The 14,799-nt window shown below is 37.9% G+C and overlaps 1 protein-coding gene across 2 annotated transcripts in view; it reads right to left on the reverse strand.

Moving 5' to 3' along the window:
* Nucleotides 1-14,799, reverse strand: part of LOC136825673 (uncharacterized) — a 42,922-nt gene that overhangs the window by 6,357 nt on the left and 21,766 nt on the right. For both annotated transcript variants that reach the window (XM_067082364.1, XM_067082365.1), the window contains exons 2-7: nucleotides 7,770-7,859; nucleotides 6,156-6,225; nucleotides 3,101-3,282; nucleotides 2,811-2,942; nucleotides 736-1,123; nucleotides 2-76 (exon numbers count right to left, since the gene is read on the reverse strand). In XM_067082364.1, coding sequence (XP_066938465.1) covers nucleotides 2-76; nucleotides 736-1,123; nucleotides 2,811-2,942; nucleotides 3,101-3,282; nucleotides 6,156-6,225; nucleotides 7,770-7,835 — 913 coding nt within the window. In that variant the 5' untranslated portion in view covers nucleotides 7,836-7,859. The remainder of the gene's footprint in view (nucleotide 1; nucleotides 77-735; nucleotides 1,124-2,810; nucleotides 2,943-3,100; nucleotides 3,283-6,155; nucleotides 6,226-7,769; nucleotides 7,860-14,799) is intronic.

Genomic DNA, 14,799 nt, shown 5'->3' on the forward strand with positions numbered 1-14,799 from the left:
CCGTCCATGTTATTTCCCATGACAATGTCCATCCAACAGGAGACTGGCTCCGGGCTTCCATCTGGTCTCTTACTTTCTGGAATGAGTCATACCAAGTCCAGTTAGAATAAGTAATGTTGAGCAAGACAGTGTCATTCTTTCCTTCATGTAAGTTATTCCGAGTTTCTGGAAGACGAATCAACTATTGATTACAAGAGTTAAAGTTGTTTGACTCATATTAATCTAATAACTAAAAATTCCCTTAGCTGCTATAGCAAATGTAGTCGTTTTACGAAGTTTAGAAGGCCAGTTAAACAGGCAACACGATGGCCGTTGAAAGCAAGAAAAAAGGCAAACGAAAAAAAGAAGGTTTGGGGTGAACTAGGAGAAAGTGATAGATTTTCTTAAAGGGAGGATTTGTAATTATTTAGAGATTTTGCTTTGTATTTTACTCATCAGTGACCTGGTGGATATGGATCAATCATGAATACAAAGCTTGCACATTTCTGTAGATCAAGACAAAAATTTTGCATAACTGTATATGTCAGATTATTACTAACGAGTGGGACGAAGATTTTAATCGATTGTGAACAGAAAAAATGCTTGAAAATGACTGAAAATTTGGACTTTGAGTAATTGCATAGAGCTTATTACTCTGGCTTTCCTTTCAACAAGCTTTGCATCCCCACAGACCTCAGACACTATCCTTAGAATCTCAGTTCAGAAACTAATTATCAAATGAAAAAAAGGACTCACTCCATCTCATGACCTCGGGTGGGGCAGCCACTGGAAACCAGTCTCTCGTGTCCTCCTCAGACCGACTTCTTAAGATGGGAGAGTTGTTCCTTGACGTTATCAATCGCTTCAGCTTATTTGCTGTGTTACTGCTGCTGCCACTGCTGCTACTTCTGCCGTTTCCCCTAAGAATGTTACTTGCGCTGCTACTTCTGCTGCTACTGCTACTGATGCTGCTGGAGATGCTGCTGGAACTGGAGGAGACTGAAGAAGTCGACGAAGAGGTAGAAGGGGTCAGATCATTGGCAAAAATCAGAGAAGCAATAGAGTTCTTTTTGACTGACGCTGGCTCAGAGCTCTTTGCCTGGATCTCTTCGAACAACCCTGGGTCGCTGTTGGCTACATTCATCTGTCAAAATAAATCGATAGATAAATAAACAGTGAATAAGTAAAATAACTGGAATAACAAATAAAGTATGCCTTGAAAATCCTAAAAACTTTTGAATGTTGACAAACAACCTCATGAAATCATGAAAAATGAATGAAGACAAATGTATAATGGAAAAGCTTAAGGAGCTCATGCAAGGTTTCATTTGACAAGTTTAAAATGATTGACTTAAAGGGGTCTTGTCTATTGGTGCTGCTGTTCAGTGAATCTGGTTGCTCTCGGCAGGAAAAGGGGATCAGGGATCAATTGTGAATGTGAAAGATCTCTGTTAAAATACAACTTATGAAAAAAGTGATAAACAAGAAACCATCCGTCGATGGTCCAAGTCATAACTGTTACTTTTAGGAAACAGAAACCTACCACCATGAACCGCTCTATCTCAAAGAGATAAATCTCTGGCAGGAGCAGACACCCACACCGCAGAACAGTATTCTAGTAAAGGAGGTACAAATGACCTAAAACAGGTTGCACTGATTTTATCATTGTTATAAATACATGAGGCCTTATGAACAATACCTAATTTTCGTGCTCCATTTGCTGAAACTTTCATTAGAAGTTTCTCAAAAGTTAGGTGTGAGTCAAAGGTTACACCTAGAATAGTTAAAGCCTCAGACTCATTCAGGAAAGTTCCATCCACCTGAAGGGGAGGATGGGGTGGGAAATCAGTAAGAGATCTGTTAATCAATAGTGTTCAGCCTCATACCCCACCGACTACATCATTCCCTGATCCGGTCCATGTCCCGATTGAGGCTGAGGGCAGCTTCATTTCTCAAAAGTGGAGGCTTTACGACACTCACATGTGTTACATCATCGGTATACTGAACAATTCTGTTTTCCAGGCCAACAACCATGTCACTTGTATACACTAAAAATAACAGTGGACCAAGAACACTGCCCTGTGGAACTCCAGACACAATAGGTCTTGGTTCACTAAAGATCCCGTCCACAGTAACTCGCTGTTGCCTACCTGTAAGGAAATCTTAAAGTAATCCTAAAACATATCCATCCACTCTAAGATTCTGAAGTTTATAAACAAGTGCCTTGTGATTTACTAAATCGAAAGCATGATTGAAATCTATCTGAATTACTCTGCACTCAAAACCCTTATCAAGGTTCTCTTGCAAATGGCATGTCATGGCTAAAAGAGCATCGCAGGTACCTAGCTGCTCCCTATATGCATATTGACTATCAGCTAACAATCCTTTAGATGTAACATACGTATACAGTGGGTTAAAAATAAGTTTTTCAGCAACTATGGAGAGAACAGGTAGAATAGAGATTGGCCTATAGTTACTATAGTCTACAGATATGCCACTCTTTGGAACAGGCACTGTATTACTAAGCTAGCGCTCATCCGCAAAGATGATACGTCGACATGAAAATCTCTAGAATCTACTAAACTTGGGAGACATCGCACTAGATGGTGTGGAAGAGATGCTGAAAACAGAGGGGTTTTGATATCCAGGAAATCAGTGTTTACAGTTCTGAGGAGAGTGACTGTGTTCTTGGAGGTTTCCTGTGTTGGGTTCCACCAGCCATGCAGCAGGTAAAGCATGAATGTGGCAGTGACCATTAGCCTGTTTGATCTCTGGAGCAACGCTTCTGTTAGGGAACAGCATGATGTAAAATGAAAATAATTTTGACCTACCTGTGCCTTTGCTTGTAGCTCCCCTTCTGGCTTGTCAGCTCTGCACCTCACATGTACCTGCTCATCAATGACTTGCTGCACCCATTTGTCGAACTGTATATACACCAGCAGTTCGTAGGTATGGCCGCCATTCTGAAAGAAGGCAAGGGTAAGAGTAAGCATCTTTCTTTACTTCTTTTAACATGTTGTTATTATTCAGATTCATTCTTTTGCTGACTGCCATTTACTTCATTCATATTCGTCCATTCTTCTCACACGTCTCAGGGAGTATATTTTGAAACTGCTCTCACCTCATCTTCAATGATCTTGACCCCGCACTTCTGAGTAGGAACTTCGAGAATCGTGGTTGTCTCACCCTCGCCCGTGACTCGGCAACGACCGGGGTAGCCCCGGGCGTAAACTGATCCGAAAAAGGCTTCTGCCGTTCCCACCTCAACCGTCAGGGATCCCCTGGAACACCTACTGCTCACTCCTGAAGAAGGGAGGAAAATCTGCTTAGATACAGTAACAATATATATATATATATATATATATATATATATATATATATATATATATATATATATATATATATATATATATATATATATATATATATATATATAATCATAAAATCACTATACAACGAGATTATGTGACGTATATAAGCAGATGCACTATAGGGGAGAATGAAGCACTTGAGTGCAAACTCTGAATGGCTTCGCCTTTGCTTTTCTGAGACATCTTGAAGGTGACTGATACATGGTAGTATAAATTTACAATTCATATGCCAAAGTTACAGTACGGACAAACATACAGACTGCTGGAAAACGAATATTCGTATATCATAAGAGGAATATAGAGGGAGGGACAGTAAACTCCATAGCGTCTAAGGTCAGTATTCTGTTTACTGACCTTGTTTATCTTTGCAGGCGAACTGCACCTTTGTTCTCGTCCCCAGTCAGCTGCCTTCCTTAAAATCTATACATTTTACATATTTCTTTTGAAATGAGTGGATCAAGGTCATAGATTCCATGGCTGGGATTCATATTGGTACGAAAGCTTTCTTTTGTAAAACTGGGTTCAATGAGGTTTCTTCCCCGTGTTTTTACTGGAATAATCTATCTTTTCTACCTCTGTCCAGCTGACTGAATTATTGTTAACGAAAATTGCACCGTCCACCTGTGCATATTTTACACGTGTTGTATGCTGTTGTGTTCAGTTTACCAATAATTTTCATTGTGGCCCACATAAAAACTGTTACATGACTTGTATGGCAATTGATATACACATTCTTTGATTTTGTCGATTGAGTTCTTTATAAGTACTTGTTTCATTGCTTTAGTGTTCTTCAATGCTTCATTAAGGAGATTTTTTGAGTTTTAAGTTTCTCTGATATCATTTTATATGAATAAAGAAAAGAAATTAAAATATTCAAATCTGAATTAAACAGTGCATTAAGAAGGGTTTTTATGATAACAAGAGAGCAACTTGCAACACATAAAACCTACTGGACTACCACATGATCGTGATTTCAAAGATATCCCCCGTTTAAAGTTGAGTTGAGGAAGCGTTTAAGAACAATCATACAACGAAAGAAGCACTTTCGAAGTATTCTCCCGACAGCACTAAAGAATGCGCATATCAAACTGTGAAATCACTGATAAACAGAATAGAACTGCATAAAAAAAATGTGTAAAATATGCACGGGTGAACAGTGCAATTTTTGTCCATGTTGAAAACAGTCGTTCAGTCAACTGGACAGATGCCAAAAAAAAGATAGTTGATTCCAGTATTATACTGGAATGGAGCACCATCGAGTCCAGTTTTATAAAAGAAAGGTTTTGTAGGAACATAATGCTCAGCCGAGGAATGTATAAACCTTTCTCATTTATTTTCAAGGGAATGTGTAAAATGTACGGATCTTAAGGAAGGTGGCTGACATGGAACAGAGTACTGACCTTCAGCATCTAGCAAGTTTACTGCGTCCCCCTCTTTTTCCCACATACTAGGTGGGAATGTTCCTTCTGGAATCGTCTGTAGGTTCGTGTGTACTGTCGCTCTGGCACTTGTACTGTAAATTTCTGTCACACTGCATCAGTCCTCTTGAAGATTCCTTGAGAAACTAAAAGCAAAACAAGCCATGGTTTCGCTGAGTTGCATCTCTCTCTCTCTCTCTCTCTCTCTCTCTCTCTCTCTCTCTCTCTCTCTCTCTCTCTCTCTTTCTCTGTTTTAATTTTATATATATATATATATATATATATATATATATATATATACTGTATATATATATAAATATATATATATATATACATATATATATATATATATATATATATATATATACATATACATATATATATATATATATATATATATATATATATATATATATATATATATATATATATATATATATATATATATATATATATATATATATATAGGGATGAGTATGAATGTGTGATAGCGCATATATTACGAGCTAATATGCACGTCTCTCTTAACCTTCAAACTAAAGACCTAGATCCTGGGTTATGTAGAGCAGCAAAAAGAGAGAGAGAGAGAGAAAAAAAAAAGTCTCGCATTCCCGAAAAACGATGCAACTTCATCGTTTCACCTCCGACTACGAGTGACGAAGTCACGCGAAGATGTTCACCCGGGGCCTGAAAATATGACAACCGGTCTCCAAATTATAAGCGATCGGGGACATGCGAATCATCATTACCCGGTAATGATTCTCGTATCGCATCGGTTACGGTTGGTCTCGCGAGATTGTTGGCGCTCATTCTCTGCCTCGCGCAGGCGCGGTGATTCAGTGATTCAGCCACGTTTTTCGTAGGTTTTAGAACCTCTTCCCATAATAAGGGCTTTGTGGGAACTTTTTCTTATTTGGAAAACCTCCTCCCATTGTGATGACTCGGTGGGGAATCTTTTTCCTCTTGCGCAAGGCTTCGGAACTCTCTTTAAACAAAGGTTTATCCAGATTCTTATAACACTCCCGTTTTTCGTATCACATATCCTTGTTTAATTAGTGTGATGCCAGTTGGGAATGCTAAGTCTATCAATAACTTGTATTCTAAGGGAATTGTATCCTAAGATATGGAAAGAGAGGCCAAAAGACAGAACACATTGACAAATAACTAAAGAATTATGTCAAGTACGTTCGTACAAATGCGATATAACAGGAGAGTTTATACGTTTTTGGATAGATAGGCAGTAATTATATATCGTTATATTTAAAATACCTCTGAAAAGCTTGAATATAGCATTTAATAAACAACAGCAACAATAATAATAATAATAATAATAATAATAATAATAATAATAATAATAATAATAATAATAATAATAATAATGACTTACCTACGAATTTATTCGAAAACTCAGGTTTCGTGAGACGGCGCTGTCGACTGACCACCTCGCTGCCTGACACCTGGAGGGAAGTGGTAAGAGAAGCGATATAAGCTTTACTTTCGAAGTTTCATTTTCAACAGTGATGAATGAAAGAAACGGTTCCACGGAGCATTACTGCACATGATTTGTGTGTAACTTAATGCCGTTAAACAAGTTTCTCCTCAGCACACTTCTTCCACAAATACACACACACACACACACACACATATATATATATATATATATATATATATATATATATATATATATATATATATATATATATATATATATATATATATATATAAACCCACCAGCTCATTGGCAATCAGTGCTCTGCACCAGCGGGTGGTCCGAGGGTGTCCCCAGCCGGAGGAAACGATTTAGGCCTAAGAAGTGAGTTAGTTACCTGGTGGATAGTCGACTGCTGTAAGTGATAGCCAGAGTAGGGAGGGCATGAGGCTAGTAGTGTCATCCCACAAATTACTGCTGAAGCCACAAAGTTAACACCCTTTTGCTCAAGCCAGTTGGTTGGCTGAGATTATGATGCCTTATGCCAGCAAAAGTCTTGTTCTGAGGTAAAGTGTAGAAAGGATTAGGAGGCCTGGTGTGGTCCCCCTCGACGCTGCCTATCCAATAGGGGGAAAAGTATCTGACTGAAAGCGAATGTTAGCAAAGTAAGTCTTTGAAGCCAAATGGAGGAATTGGTGGTGGAAGAATGAAATAATTTTAGCAACTGATACTGACAGCATGGGTGAAGAGGTATGTCACAATGGAAGTCAGGGTTGAAATGTGAGACAGTATTTTTGAACCACTCTCCTGTATGGAAGTGAAGCGTGGATACCGAATGCTAATTAAAGAGCTTTGGTTGAGCTATTGAGATTCTTGGAGTGAGAAATATGGAGATAAGTAGAAATGGCACAAAATTTAGCCCAAGTAGAAAATTAGCTCAGCATGTTTGAGATGGTTTGGCCATGTGGAGAGAATGGACGACCATAGATAGGTAAAGTAAGTATACCTTAGTTTAACCAGACCACTGAGCTGATTAACAGCTCTCCTAGGGCTGGCCCGAAGGATTAAACTTATTTTACGTGGCTAAGAACCAGCTTATTGTGGAATCCGAACCACATTATAACAAGAAATGAATTTCTATCACCAGAAATAAATTCCTCTAATTCTTCATTGGCCGGTCGGAGACTCGAACACGGGCCTAGCAGAGAGCTAGCCGAGAACTACATCGATTCGTCCAACGAGGAACTCATACGAGTAGATAGGTAAAAAGCATATACAGTTATAACTTACGTCAGGTTTCATAAATGACGTGATAACTTGCTCGGATTTCATACGTCATTTGATGGCTTAATCAGATCATGTGACAGTGAGTGCTGTGAGGATGGGGGAGAGGAGGACCTAGCAAGTGCTGGATAAATAATGTGGAGGAGAGATAGATAGTACAAGCAAACACCAACATGGCAGAACCGACCAAGAGGAGTCGTGATAAACGAGGGCCATCATCAGTCCACGGTAATTAAGGATTGTTTTTTTTCTTTTTTATCGACATAACGTTACTTTTTTGACACGTACCGAAGTCACAGCCAGAAGCGACGTGAGTGTCCCCATCGTTAGCAACGCCCAGACGCCCTCCAACATCGTCAGCGTCGCCGGCAGCGTCACCTGGTGGGAAAATAATGAATGATGTTTAGATGAGACTAATGACAGACCACGGGGCGTCTCGTATGTGTGTGTGTGTCATTTTATGTTGCAAATAGTGTTTCGATTCTTATCATATTCCACTATTATTCTCTCTCTCTCTCTCTTAAAAAGAAGGATGAGGGGGATATTAACCTCCCGGTCCCCAGGAAGTCATTTGGGATAAAACTGAAAAACCTGTTGCAACCTACCCTCGTCAACTAAGCACGAGGTACTATGACAATTATTACTATACACACACACACACACGCATATATGCATATAATAGTCTATATATACTGTATGTATGTTTATATATATCTACAATACTAAAACTCTTCTCTTGTTTGAGTGTTTGAATGCACATCGGGGATCCCGGAGGCTACTGGGGCTTCCATCCCCCTCCCCTCCCCTTCCCTCCCCACTTCCCTAATGCCGCTATTTTTTCATCATAATAAAAGTGATCAACGGGTCACAGGTGGTCTAATATATATATATATATATATATATATATATATATATATATATATATATATATATATATGAGAAGATGACTGTAGCTATTTTGAGACGGTTTGGTCATGTGGCAAGAATATAGGTTGGTGTGAGAGTGTACAGTTCATAAGTGTCAAGAGGGCAGGAGGGAGGAAGACCTAGAGAAGGCCTTAACATCATGGAAACGAGAGAATACCTGCAAATTATAGGTTAGTGGCGCAGTGTTTGGGTATTAGACTCCTGCTGACGAACCTTATAAATAGATCTCTGAAGTGGAGAGAGAGAGAGAGAGAGAGAGAGAGAGAGAGAGAGATGCCTGCAATCTCCATATTTAAAACTTAGGAACCCCGTATCGAAGTATTGCCGCCAGTGAACCTCACGCGGTGCTCTGTAGGCATTGCTTAAGGTTCTTTGCAACGCCCCTTTGGCCTCTAGCTGCGACCCCTTTCATTTCTTTCACTGCACCTCCGTTCATATTCTCTTTCTTCCATCTTTCCACCCTCTCCTAACAATTTCACCAAAATTATTTTCAGCGCTGAATGACCTCATAAGTCCCAGCGCTTAGCCTAAATTTTATATTCCAGTTCCTAAAACTTAAGGCTAGCGTGACAACGGACAATGCTCGGGAAACTTAACTGGGTCGTTTTGAGTGACAACAACCCGTTTCGATTAACTACTGTTTTTGTATGTAGCGCTGCACTTGTCTTTCGACTACCGAAGTGAGTAGAGGTGTTGAGGATTTGGAAAGGAGGTTCGCAGCTGACCTTTATCCTTTGATTCCTTTGTATTTTGTTTTCCGACATGGCTTGGAAGGATACCATAGGAGACGCTGAAGTGGACTTGTCATTATGTATTGGTGATAAGGATGAAGTTAATGAAGCTCCTTCTATTGAAAAAGGGAGAAAAAAGCATGAGAGAGAGGTAGCTGAGGAAAGTACCTGTAGTTATGATGGCGTAACTCATTACTCAATAATAAGAGGCAGAGAATAAGTAATGATGAACTTGTTGAATAATCTTAAAATTAGTTCGGCTGTGGGTCCTGGTACTGGCCATCGAAAACGGTTGTATTTTCCCAACTTAACTGACTTGGATCATCACAACAGAATGCAGTGGACGGTAAGGCTTTATGAGAAATTTCCAGAGTCTGAGGTCTTATTTAAAGAAGGTAAATATAAACCATACGTAACTGTCAAAGATAGAGCAGTTAACTATTTAACAACTACCGGTTTTGAAACCGTTTTACTAGATAAACCAAGGGATGATGAAAAATACACCAAGGTGATTGTGTTTGAATACCCATTTTGTTTAGATCCAGAAGATTTGCATGTTGATGATCGAGTTGTTTGGGCCAAGGGACTTGAAGTTAGACAAAATGGCCAAGCTAGCGAGAAGCAACAGGTGATTGAGCTCATAAGAGGAGAGGTTCCAGAGATTATTTGTTCCCAATATTGAGTATAGAAAGGTATCTGGATATAAGGAAAATCCTCGATTGTGTTTCAAATGCAGCAGATGGGATCATTTTCCATTTAAATGTGACAACGGCTTTAGATGTAGGTACTGAAGCAGAAATCAATGATTCAAAAGAACGTTTAGAAAAAATAAGAGTGTTAAGATTGCTCCGAAGTGTTGTACTGTGGTGAAGACCACAATGCCATGAAGATTATATTAGGCTGCTCCATGAGTACAAGGGTGGGACTCATGAGATTAGAATTAGATCTACCAAGCACTGTAGACAGTAGCGAGTATAGCTGCTCTCCGCTTGATTAGAAGAGGTGAAAATCATTGGAGATGGCTGTTAATAACTGTTCAGGTAATAGAGGCTTCCATGTTAACTAATAATTATTTTAAGAAACTGTACATAGTAATGACGAAATATGACATTTTACAGTATTGTGTAAAGTTGGAAAAAGGTGTCTATTAAACCATGGTTATGTCGTAGAATCAATGTTAATATTTGTACTTTAAACTTTAAAAAAAGGGAATGCAATACCTGTGAGTTAAACCAGTTATTTTTATCCAAAATTAATACTTAGCCAAGATGCAACGCCATCCACATGTACTGTGATGGCTCTGTCAATGATGGGAGTCATTACACGAGAATTTTACGAGACCGACATGTGTTGATGAGACTTTCTTTAAAAGAATGAGAGTAAGACATCTACTGCTTCTGCAGAATTACACGCAGTTCATGAAGGTCTGAAATTAGTGGTCAGTAAAAGAAAGGATGTATTTGTTTTTTGCTGATTGTCAAAGCGCTTTATTTCTTCTGAATAGTGAAAGTCCTGTTGACAGCGATTTTATTAATGAATGTAAAGTGTTGGTATATGCGTTGGAAGAGCAGGGGTATGTTGTTAAATTTTTCTGGATACCTTCGCATGTAGGTATCCATTTAATCGAAATGGCTATAACTTGGCTAAAGAAACTACAAACAAAGGTGTTACTGACATAGAGAGTACTATGAGTATGAATAGAATTAAGAAAGGAATGAAACGTAAGAGATGTGTATGGGAAACAGCTGAAATTCAAAGAATCATAAACGATGGCAGTGCAACTATGAGGCACTATTTGTTTGTTTCAGAAAATACAGATACTGCGTATGATAAGGCTCTGTCTAAAGTGGACACTTACAATGAGACTACGTTTGGGTTATAAGTATTGTTGGCAGAATATTGATTTGAAGGAAGATCTTGTAAACTATTTGGTCAGCCACGTAAACATACGATGCAACATTATATTCTAGAATGTAATGAATTATCAGAATTTAGAGATTCTCGAATTAACAATGTAACCTATCAAGTATGTTATTTTCTGAATAATGGTGTTTGTCCTAGAATCGTTCAAATGTTTCCAAACTTTTGCTGGAACAAATGATTTGTATTAATGGCAGAAAATATTTAATGTTTATCGAATAGAATGTATTATTAGTTGGTGGGTTTATTAGCATGCTAATACCCCATATTATGTAAATTACTGTGCCAGTAGATCTATAATAAATAAATAAGTTTTGTATGTAGCCAGAGGACTTTGGAAATGACGAAATGGTATATGGAGAAGGTGAGATTCGTTCGTAAACCATATTCTAGGACAATGGTTTTCAACCTGTGGGACATGGCCCACTGGTGGGCCATGGGCAGTTCTGAGGGCGGCCATGCCACGGACATCTTCAAAATAGTATTTAAAAAAGAAAAATCAATTAAGGTAAATGCAGGCCAGATATTGGAAATTACTCTAATACACCATTTTTATTTATCTTTCAGGGTGAAAGATTTCTCGGAATCAGAGCTGGAAATTGCAGCAAATTCAAGGAGCCTCCTTCAGCAAAGCCCTGAATTTCGTTACTACGAAGTCTATTCAAGTAAGTCACCCGTGAAATTTATTTGTAGAGATACGATCACCCGGTATTCGAGAGTAATCACATTTCAGCGTATTACAGGCGTAGATTTTAAGTAGGCCTAGAAATAGTAGAATGATCTAGCTTATCAGATCATAGTGTTTTGTTAATGAAGTTCGGGTAATTTTTGATAGACCTATTACGTTTAATGAGGATTTGTGCATTATCATAGATTCACTCACAACAGTTTAGAATTTGCTGTTGATGAGTAGCTCAAGCGAAGAGTGTGGCAACTTGGTAAATGGAATCACTTAGGTTTTGAGTCATTTGCTTTGAAGGCTGTGACTTGTTTCTTAGACAATTGATGTTAACCGAAAGGGGAATGAGCAGGAAAACTGATAATAATGCTGAAGAGGATAGGAAAGGTTCAAGGTGAGAAATTTGCTTGGCGATAAAATTGTGTGAAAATTACGGAGTAATTAGTGAGGAGAGCTTTACGTAAGTATATATATATATATATATATATATATATATATATATATACATATACAGTACACACACATATGTATATATATAATATTATATATGGCCAGTATTAAAAAAAAAAAAAACTCAGTGACACGTAATGCGCAACTTTTTCCTGCCCTAATTTTGAGTCCAGTCCACCCGGCAATTTGTCAGCCTGAGAAAATTGCCCGTCTCGGAGATTTGGCTTGAATTCCGCTTTTGGTTCTTCGTGCAAGAATGTTTGCAGTAATTTCAAATTAATACGGATTCTGATTTTCATCAACTTAAGGAGACTGGCGTTCATAAGTCATCCTTCCTTGCGCAAATTTGGCTTCTGGGATGAGGTTGCTTGACCCATACTCTTGTCTCGCTACTGGCTGCGACTCATTACAGTGTCTAACCACCAGATACATTATTTACCGTTCAGATCAATGGAAGCACAACGGCTCTTTTAGGAAATAGGCCTAAGTCGTTCCTCCAAGCCGGGATCGATCTCGAGAATCTAGGTGGTTAAGTCAGTCTGATGTGTGTGTGTGTGTGCGCGCGCTTGCGTGTGCGCCCGTGCTTAACTGCATGCGTTTTATTATCCATATTAAATTGTACTTCAAAATGTCACAAACCGTTCGCGGCAGCGTGAAGCACGACCACTAATTGCAATATTCATGAACGTCTCTTTGCCTCGGTAGAATATATTTCCTTGTGTTGCTTAATATTTACTTCCCCTTCCGATTGCGTCTTTCCACTTCCCCCTCTCTTTTCATTTTTAAGCCATTCGCTCATTCGCGCCATTAATCCACTTATCACAGTCCGCTAAGCACAACATAGCCTATATTCCAACCGCCCCTCCGATTTTGGGTACCGTTACTTGATATCCAGTCGTTGTGGCGTAATGAGACAGTGAACAGGAAGTAGTTAAGGGAGGATGTAGCAAGGAATTGGAGGCAGAATTAGAGAATTCCCATTAATAATAATAATCATCATAACATTAATGATAATGGGTGCTTCGCTCTTACGTTTATTAATGCTATGTCTATATATAAATATAATATATATATGTATATATATATACATATATATCATTAATAAGTGTATAGTAAAACAACCATGATTATTAATGTTATCATTAGTGAGTTCTCTCATTCTGTTTCCTTTATATATATATATATATATATATATATATATATATATATATATATATATATATATATATATATATCTACAAACGTCCTTAATATTCAATTCGCTCTACCTCGGAAATAATATTTTCATATATGTTACCAGAAGGGTAATTTTTTTTTTAAGTTTATAATAAATTCGTCGTCTCATGGGCTCGAACCACGGAAGACAAGAGCTCAGGTCTACAGTGACGCGCATTAAGCCACACGGCCATCAATCACTGCAGTCCTGAGTTCTTGTCTTCCGTGGTTCGAGCCCAGGAGACAAAGAACTTATTATCAACTAAAAAAAAAAAATTCCCCTTCGGGTAACATATATGAAAATATATTATTTCCGAGGCAGAGCGAATTGGACATTAAAGGACGCTTGTAGCTTAATGCTTGTATATGAATCACAGTGACGTGTTTAAATTCATTCATATATATGTATATATATATATATATATATATATATATATATATATATATATATATATATAAGAAATATAAAAAGTACTATGTCGTACTTAACATAAATGTTAAGTAAAGTCCACAATGAATTCCTGTTACAGAACATAGTGTATTAAAAATACATGCATGTACAGAGCTTACAGCTTTCGTCCATCTGCTGTGGACGTGATCATTAAAAGTCCCCAGCAGATGGACGAAAGCTACAAGCTCTGTACATATATATTTCTAATAATACTATGTTTTGTGACAGAAATTTAATTGTGGACTTTAACGAACACACACACACACACACATATATATATATATATATATATATATATATATATATACATATACATATATACATATATACATATATATATATATATATATATATATATATACATATATACATATATTATATATATAGTATACACAGAGAGAGAGAGAGAGAGAGAGAGAGAGAGAGAGAGAGAGAGGGTGGTTCCAGTTGTCAGACTTCCGGTTCTCAACACTTGTCTTCTAAGATGAGATCTGCCAGCCCCATACGAGCAACCTTGGTTGTGACCCGTCACAGGTGAGTAACCATCAGGTACACGTCACATTCCTTGAGTCATCGTCAGCACGAGGGGTTTTAAAAGAAAGTGGCTAATTCAGTGTCCTGGCTGGCTTGGGAATCGAATCCGAGGTCGACGGTTTTATTATTATTATTATTATTATTAAAACTGACACTTTATATATATATATATAATATATATTATATATATTATTCTTTTTGTTCTACTTAATATCCTGTTTAGCTACTAATTTTCTTTCGAATCCTGTTCTCTGGTGCCCCAATTTTTTACTTTTTTTTTTTTATTTGGTGGCTATTCAGTCTGTGGCCTGCTGATCCTTCGTTGCGTATTCTTCGATCTCCTATTCTTCATTTGCATATTCTTTGGTTTGCTTTTCTGGTGTCCTATAGCCTGAGCGAAGTTCCTTCACC

Source organism: Macrobrachium rosenbergii, chromosome 39 (genome assembly GCF_040412425.1).
Source record: "Macrobrachium rosenbergii isolate ZJJX-2024 chromosome 39, ASM4041242v1, whole genome shotgun sequence".
In the NCBI taxonomy this organism is placed as follows: domain Eukaryota; kingdom Metazoa; phylum Arthropoda; class Malacostraca; order Decapoda; family Palaemonidae; genus Macrobrachium; species Macrobrachium rosenbergii.